The 8518-nt window shown below is 35.2% G+C and overlaps 1 protein-coding gene across 1 annotated transcript; it reads right to left on the bottom strand.

The window, feature by feature from the left end:
* Nucleotides 1–1074: 1074 nt before the first annotated feature.
* Nucleotides 1075–6875, bottom strand: LOC111383226. Its single transcript, XM_023007309.1, has 5 exons — nt 6705–6875; nt 6559–6602; nt 5394–5463; nt 5002–5075; nt 1075–2157 (listed from the first exon to the last, which is right to left on the bottom strand). The coding sequence occupies exons 1-4, from the start codon at nt 6848–6850 to the stop codon at nt 5027–5029; spliced, it is 309 nt and encodes a 102-aa protein (XP_022863077.1). The 5' UTR covers nt 6851–6875; the 3' UTR covers nt 1075–2157; nt 5002–5026.
* Between the last annotated feature and the right edge of the window lie 1643 nt (nt 6876–8518).

Here is an 8518-nt window from a genome sequence, read left to right as displayed (position 1 = left end):
GATAGAGCTCGTGTGTCTCAGGTCTCGAAGAGCCCGTCGAGCCTGATACTCGACATTTTTCGGGAAAAACTGCAATCTGATCGCTTCCTTGAAGAGATCCCAAGAATCAATTTGAATCCTGTGGGCCTGAATGTCCGCATATTTGGTTCGCCATCATAGTTTTGCATCTCCACCCAGATACATGGTAGCTGTGGTTACCTTTCTAACTTCATCTTCGATCGAAACTGCTAGAAAGTACTGTTCCATATCAAACAAGAAGTTTTCGACTTCTTTTGCATCACGTGCCCCTCCGTAGGTACACGGTTCAGGAATTCTGAGTCTAGGAGCATACTCGTGTGCGGGAGCTTGCCATTGCCCACCGCACGTTGGAGTACTCGCAATTGAGCTCTCAACGCTTCCATTTCATCCTGCAGATCAAGAATGATTGCAGCAGCTTCCGTCATTGCTGCGCAAGCTCTTTGGCTTTCATCCAATTGGATGTGTAATCCACGAATCTCAGATTCGGCCATCTCGACTTTTTCCTCGAGACCTTCCATAGTATAGCACAACCTAGCAGTTGTCTCATCAAGCGCATCCACGCGCTGTTTCGTAGTACCCTTTTGAGACTCTACCACTTCAGTGGTGTGAGATATAATTGGATCCATAGCTTTCTTATCGAGGGTCGTGAGTCGCAGCTTTGATACCAACTTTCACGGGGTGCCTTTCTTCTTGGCACAGAAAGGGACACCGTGCGACAGTAATCTGCTCCGCTAAACTACCTTCCGCCTTTTCTCGATCGCGTCGGGACGAAAGAAAATTTGATTGCAAATTTGTAGAAAGCTTACAATTGAGAATTTGAATACATTGAAAGTAAATTGAACATTCATTGATGAAAACTGAACATTACAATTGATGAAAGCAGAAAATTACAAATGCTGGTGCAGGGGGCGGACACCAGTGAGCTTGAAAGATTTTTGAATGACTAATACCCCCTATAATAGCATTCTGAACAAAAACACAAGTGACGGGAGTAGACGTTTAAAAGACGAGAAATCATACTAAACGTTTACCAATATCAGAGTTATTTTACAATTGAAATAACTATTACAATGAAAAGAAAATTACAACTCAAACTTGAAGTAATATTTACAATGTTTGGCCGAAATTGGGCAAACTGCGACTGCGATAGTGTCAAGAGGCTAAGTAAAGCTGCGGACCTTGACACCATGTGTCGTACATGTATTACTGGTGCCAAAGAAAGATGGAATTTAGAGAATGTGCGTAGATTACAGAGTCATCAACAACATTACGGTAAAATATCGTCATCCAATTTCTAGGATAGATGATATGCTAGATGAGCTACATGGTGCATGTATTTTAAGTAAAATTAATCTTAAAAGTGGGTATCATCAAATTCGCATGAGGGAGGGTAATGAATGAAAAACGGTTTTTAAAAATAAATATGGATTGTATGAATGGTTAGTTATGCCGTTTGAACTCACAAATGCACCAAGTACTTTTATGCGGTTAATGAACCATGTTTTGCATACTTTCATTAGAAAATTTGTTGTAATTTATTTTGATAACATTTTAATCTATAGCAAGAATCTTGATGAACATGTAGGACACCTAAGATGTGTGCTTATGGTTTTGAGAAAGGAACAATTTTATGCCAATTTTAAAAAGTGTACTTTTTGCATGGATAGAGTTGTGTTTCTAGGCTTTGTGAATAGTGCTAATGGTGTAGAAATAGATGAAGAGAAAATAAAGGCTACTAAGGATTAGCCAACACCTAAAAACATAACTGAAGTTAAAAGTTTTCATGGATTTGCTAGTTTTTACAGGCATTTTGTAAGGGACTTCAGCACGATTACCACGCCACTAACTGAAATTGCCAAGAAAAATATGGGGTTTCAATGGGGGGTAGAACAAAAACATGCATTCAACACCATCAAAGGTTGTTTGTATAAAGCACCGATTTCAGCACTTCCTAACTTTGACAAAACTTTCGAAATTGAGTGTGATGCATCAGAAATAGGTATTGGAGCAGTCTTAATACAGGATAAGAGACCTATAGCCTACTTTAGTGAGAAGCTAAGTGGTGCAGCTCTCAACTATCCTACGTATGACAAGGAGCTCTATTTACTTGTTCGAGCTTTGGAGACATGGCAGCATTACCTGTGGTCAAAAGAGTTTGTAATTCATTATGATCATGAATCACTAAAACATTTGCGGGGTCAAGGTAAGTTAAACAAACAACATGCACGCTGGTTAGAATTCATAGAAACTTTTTCATATGTTATTCGTTACAAACAAAGTAAGGAAAATGTAGTAGCAAAGGCATTGTCGCGAAGGTATGTGCTTTTAACTACTTTAAGTGCAAAATTACTTCGTTTTGAGTACATTAAGGACATATATGCTAATAATTATGAATTTTCCAACATTTACAATTCATATCATAAGAGGGCTGTAGATAAGTTCTTTAAACATGAGGTGTACTTGTTTCGGGAAAACAAATTATATGTTCCTAATTGCTTTATGCGTGAATTATTGGTTAGAGAAACACATAGTGGGGGTCTAATAGGTCACTTTAGGATAGCAAAAACTTAAGAAATATTAACTGAGCATTTTTATTGGCCTAAAATGAAAGTTAATGTGGAACGAATTTGTAGTTGATGCATAACTTGTAAACAGGCTAAATCTAGGGTATTACCTCATGGGCTTTATACACCTTTACCAGTACCTAGTGAGCCTTGGGTAGATATCTCAATGGATTTTATGTTAGGTTTGCCTAGGACTAAAAAGGGTCGGGATTCAATTTTTGTAGTGGTGGATAGATTTAGTAAGATGGCACATTTCATTCCATGTCACAAAACTGATGACGCCACTAACATTGCAGACTTTTTTTAAAGAAATTGTGCGCTTGCATGGAGTACCTAAAAATATTGTGTCAGATAAGGATGTCAAATTTTTTAGTCACTTTTGAAGGGTCTTATGGAATAAGTTAGGCACGAAATTACTATTTTCTACAACTTGTCATTCACAAACCAATGGACAAACAGAAGTAGTAAATAGGACCATGACACAACTATTGCACACTGTGGTTAATAAGAATTTGAAGAATTGGGAAGAGTGCTTACCTTTCATAGAGTTTGCATATAATAGGGTCACACACTCCACTACATCGTTTTCTCCATTGAAATTGTTTATGGTTTTAATCCTATAACACCTATGGATTTAATATCTTTGTCTGTAAATGAACGAGGTAGCTTGGATGGAAAGAGGAAGGCCGAGTTGGTAAAGTCACTCCATAAAAAGGTGCGAGAGCAAATTGAGAAGAAAAGTAAGCACTATGTAGAACAAGCAAATAAGGGCAGGAAGATTGTTACATTCGAACCAGAAAATTGGGTTGGGTGCATTTCAGAAAGAACGGTTTCCAGAACAAAGAAACTCATAGTTGTTACCACGTGGAGATGGACCATTTCAAGTGCTTGAGAAGATCAATGACAACACATACAAATTAAATCTTCCAGGTGAGTATAACGTTTCAGCAACTTTTAATGTGTCTAATCTTTCTCTCTCTCTAGTACAGGTACAGATTCAAGGACGAATCATTTTGAATAGGAAGGGGATGATGTGATCCAAGAGCCGCAAGCATCAAGATCAAGTCCAACGTCAAACCCGAAGAAAGATCCGTTGATAGTTGAGGGCAGTCCGATAACTCGAACGAAGACGAAGCGAGTAAAAGAGGCGATGGGATTGCTCTTTCAAGAAACTATTGATGGAACGATGTTCGGGACGTAAAACGAGACAACTTTCATGTTCGAGTCAAGAGCCGAATGAAATTGAATTAACTTAATACAAGCCAACGAAAACGAAGGCAAACTGGTCTATCATGCTATCGCATAGTGTTATTTCCGAGACAAAATTTCTTTTTTCCACGTTTTTTCCATATTTTGTTAGAATTTTATTCCTAGTCAAATTCTTATGATATTGGATGGTTATTTTCGAGATTTTACTATATTATTAGTATTTTATTCCTTTTTTACTTCTATTCTAGGATTTAGTATAAATAGAAGTTTATTTCCTCATTGTAAAGAACCTTAAACATATTGATTAATTGAAAAACTTTAATTGCTTTCTCTTTGTTCTTCCAATTGAACAACTTTCGAACTCATCAAGATCTAATTCTTGTGGCGTTCAAGTCAACCGAGTGAGATTCCATAATTTTGCGTAATCAAGAGGTCCCAACATCGTCGACGATTCGGGTTGCTTGGTTCCAAATTTATCGAATTCAAATCCAAAACCTTGCTTTGGCTTTCTTGAGAAGATTTGCATCTTGTTCTTGGGTTCCGTAGCGTGAGTTCACATCAGATACCTAATGCAATATTATCAATTCTCACACCTTTAAACTGACCTGACAACAACATTTATTTTAAGTAGAATCAACGACTTGATAGGGAGATTGAGTACAAAATCTTGGACTTGGAGTATATGATGCATCGACACGGATACGTATCTACAACACGATACTTTTCTCGGATACGTCGACACGCAATTTTTCAAAAAAATGCCAACACGATACGTCGCCAACACGTCAATTAAATTCTTTAAAATTCTTCATTTATATAGTATAAATTTAATCATATACTTGTTATTAATTTTTCTTGTTTAAATCTTTTAAATATGAGTACCTATTTGTTATTTACTAATAATTTTGAATTAAAATTATATAATATTTTTAATAAAAAATATTTATGATAGAGTGTCCGAAGAGTGTCAATATCGACAAGTGTCTGACACGCGTCAGACATAGACACGCTACCTTAATTGAAGTGTCTGTGCTACAAAGGATGTGATAATACACAAGATAACCAGTACTACTGTTATTCTCTTGGTTCTTATTTTTTTCATTTCATTGAAAAGTTCACCCACTACAATATTATCACAATAGTTTTGTAAAGACATGCACTCAGATTCCATATGTTTGTTGAAATAATTAAAGCAAGTCCAAAAACCAACCAGCCTGGATTTTGACTTGTTCCCTTCAGTTAGCAAAGTTTCCAACTGGAGCGGTGTTAGTTGGTTTGCCGTACCTAGAAAAGTCAAATGAAGACGAATTATAAAAACCAGTCAAAGAAAAAAGACAACATTATATATTAGGATAGTATATCACATTGTGGAGGCCATCATGACTTTGAGTAAGAGCATATAAACTTTATCTCAAAGAAGCTAAGTTTCAATGCAAGGGGCAAACGGGAAAAAAATTGTAACAGTGAGATAATCCCATACCTCCTTCATATGCAGCTTGTTGTGCTATAACATATATAACCGTTGGAAAAATGCAGAATGACATAAGTTAAAATTATTGTGTCAATTTAAACTTTTGACAACTTCCACTGTGCAAGACCTACCAGAAAATACTAATGCATACCACAGAGCCACGTGATAGTCCATCACCAAACCAGAAGCAACAAGGAATATCTGAGAAAATATGAACTCGAGTTAAAAGATATATTTTCTTAAAAGTTCAAATATAAAAGAATTGTGTAAAATGAAAAGAAAATAGGCATGAAAGGCTAAAAGGTAGGAAGGCACGTTCCAGATAACATATTATCCAAAAAAGGTTACTGAATATAATTCAAACCAGCCTGACTAAGAATCCACCAAACTTGTTGGAATCACCGTTTCCTCTATATAGCTAAGTCCAAAACTTTTGTAAATGTCAAAATGATATGCAATGAGATAACTATCCTCAAGATGCTCTTTACATCTCACAATTAAGTTCTTTGTCAAAGACCTCTTTCCTTACAAATGGTGAGCTCTACGGCAGAGGCGAAAACTAACTACTTGTGTCTACCATAAGTGATTAATATTTTACAAATCTATATTGCTGTTTCATTTAAAATATCATCATCAAAAAGCGATAAGGAAATTCTCTTTTTGATGAAGATGATAAAATGAACATATTTTCATTGTGACACTATCATTCATGTGGAGATGTTAGTGGATATGCCATGCTGTCATACTGAGCAAGGCAATCAATAAAAGTCTAATGTGGCATTCCCATTTCTCACTTTTTCTTCTCTTTATACTCCTTTTCTTCTTTATTGAAATATATCCTATCAAATCCTAAAAATTTTCAGTTCTATCATTTCCAAAAGTTTCAGTGTTTCCTAAATTTTGCAATTTATGACTGTATGACGACATTTAGCAAATCTGGTTCATTTTAGTTTTTTAATACAAGCTGTTTACACAACGCATTTGAGGCAAATGCAACATTGGCAAAAAATAAAGTATCTGATATGAAACCCTCCCATGTTTCCACTTTTACCACCTGTCAGTAAATATAACAAACAAGAACATCTTTATTAACAATTGTATCTAGACAATCTTTTAACAATTAGAATAAACCATCGTATCAAACTAAAGTTTGTTATTTCCACCTTATGTAAACTAAAGTTGGGAAATAAAGCCAATATTACCTTTCCTTGCAAATATCATCTATATTCGTTTAATTAAATACATGTACCAAAATGATTCTTTCAAAATTTCGATTTTGGTAAAAATAATCATAACTTAACAGCTGATAAAACACAAAATGCAAGAACCGCTTGAATTTCCTGCAGATTCACCACAAAGAAGCAAAACAATTATATCACTAAACTAAGCGATTTCAATTGCAATATTTAGAAAAGGAATATAATCCGTGAAGAAGTGAATACTCTGCAAAGGAGATAAGAAGAGCGGAGGCGGAACAGCGAATGGGAATGTATGAGAAGAGTGATAGAAAATGGAGTAAATAGTACGGTTCAGAAATGACACAGTTGATCGATTTCATTGGATTCCCAGTGTTGCTGCTCTGTGACATTGTTTTTTCTTCCGAAATCTGTGAAATGAATAGTTTGGCGTGGACATAGCGTTATGCTAAACTCTGGGCCTTCGAAAGATTGGGCCCAATGGGATGCACTCCATGTTTAGGTTCTTAGGCTTGACTATAATCCAACACTTAGTGCTTGTTCGTAGGGCGGGACAAAACTTTCGAATCGAACCGAACCCGAACCGAACGGAATCGAACCCGACATTTCTTCTCAAGTTAAATACCCGAACAGATATTTGAATCAAGAACCGACGGGTATGGTTCGATTCTCGGTTCTAGGCTAAAACCCGAAAAACCGAATCTCTGTAATTTTTTTAATTAATTTATTTTAAATAAGTAAAATTATTTCATTTTTTCTAAATAAATTTGTTAACTAGTTAATTTTGTTCAAACCACAAAATATGATTTTCCTATTTCTAATATTCAGTTCCAAATCGACTTAATCAAATTGACCTCAATTTTATCCAAATTTGTTATTCTACTGTAGTGTCGTTTCTACCGAATAAAATCGAATTAAAACTCTACAACATCTCTCTTAATTATTTTGAGCTCACTATCTTTCTCTTTCTATGATTTTAATAATCAAATTTATGAAAAATTCAGCAAAGAGAGACATGAAACAAATAAGATTGAACTACATTATTTTGTAAGAGCTAATATTAAATATATCATTAATTAAATTAACGTAACTTTGTATATATTAAAAAAATTTAATTATAATACGGAATCGAACCGGACCGAACCGGACCGAACCAAACAGAACCGAAAGGAACCGAATCCGAACGGTTCCATAATTAAATTTGGACCCGACGGTTTCATTTACTAAATACCCTAAAATTTTGGGTCGATTCGATTCTCTTTAGAACCGAACCAAACCGGACCATGTCCAAAATATATCATTAATTAAATTAACGTAACTTTGTATATATTAAAAAAATTTAATTATAATACGGAATCGAACCGGACCGAACCGAACCGAATGGAACCGAACCGAACCAAACCGAACCGAAAGGAACCGAATCCGAACGGTTCCATAATTAAATTTGGACCCGACGGTTTCATTTACTAAATACCCTAAAATTTTGGGTCGGTTCGATTCTCTTTAGAACCGAACCAAACCTGACCATGTCCGGCCCTACTTGTTCGGAATAGCTTTAGAGCTACTAAAAAGTTAATATCAAAGTCTAATTAATTTTAATTATAATTAAATCCATAATTTTTATCAATGTTTCAACCCGATCAACTTTCATCAAAATTCGCTGTCAAATAACCCCTAAAAAGCAAATTACTTCCAACTACTTAGCATGCTAGTTATTGTGTTTTTTTGTTGGCAATCTTGTTTCTTAGTCATCCAAGAAACAACATTTTGTTACATGTGTCAAATAGAGGTGATCATTGTTCGATTTAAAAGATTTGTGACAAATTTTCAAACCAAATCATTTAAAGAGATTTGAAAAATTTTCAAACCAAACCAAATCACTTCAAATTTTAAATCAAACCAATCTAAACTACTTAGTAGCTGAATTAATGTTTTACGCTCTTTACTCAGTGAAATCCAATTTTCGCTGCCCAATACTACAATTCCTTCGTGTAATAAATTTGGAGTGGCCTCTCTTGCTGAAAATGTAGTTTTCCATGCACGAACTACACGTTAAATAG

Source organism: Olea europaea, unplaced genomic scaffold, assembly GCF_002742605.1.
Source record: "Olea europaea var. sylvestris unplaced genomic scaffold, O_europaea_v1 scaffold2636, whole genome shotgun sequence".
In the NCBI taxonomy this organism is placed as follows: Eukaryota; Viridiplantae; Streptophyta; class Magnoliopsida; order Lamiales; family Oleaceae; genus Olea; species Olea europaea.
Note: the sequence above shows the minus strand (reverse complement) of the source record. Positions and strands in the feature narration are given on the sequence as shown.

What these genes read in the sequence shown, in the direction of transcription:
- LOC111383226 (XM_023007309.1), bottom strand. Translation starts at nt 6,850, where the DNA reads ATGTCACAGAGCAGCAACACTGGGAATCCAATGAAATCGATCAACTGT. An exon ending in CTTCTTATCTCCTTTGCAGA is followed by an intron (nt 6,603 to 6,704) that starts GTATTCACTTCT and finishes GTGAATCTGCAG; the next exon opens with GAAATTCAAGCGGTTCTTGC. An exon ending in TGTGTTTTATCAGCTGTTAA is followed by an intron (nt 5,464 to 6,558) that starts GTTATGATTATT and finishes ATATTTTCTCAG; the next exon opens with ATATTCCTTGTTGCTTCTGG.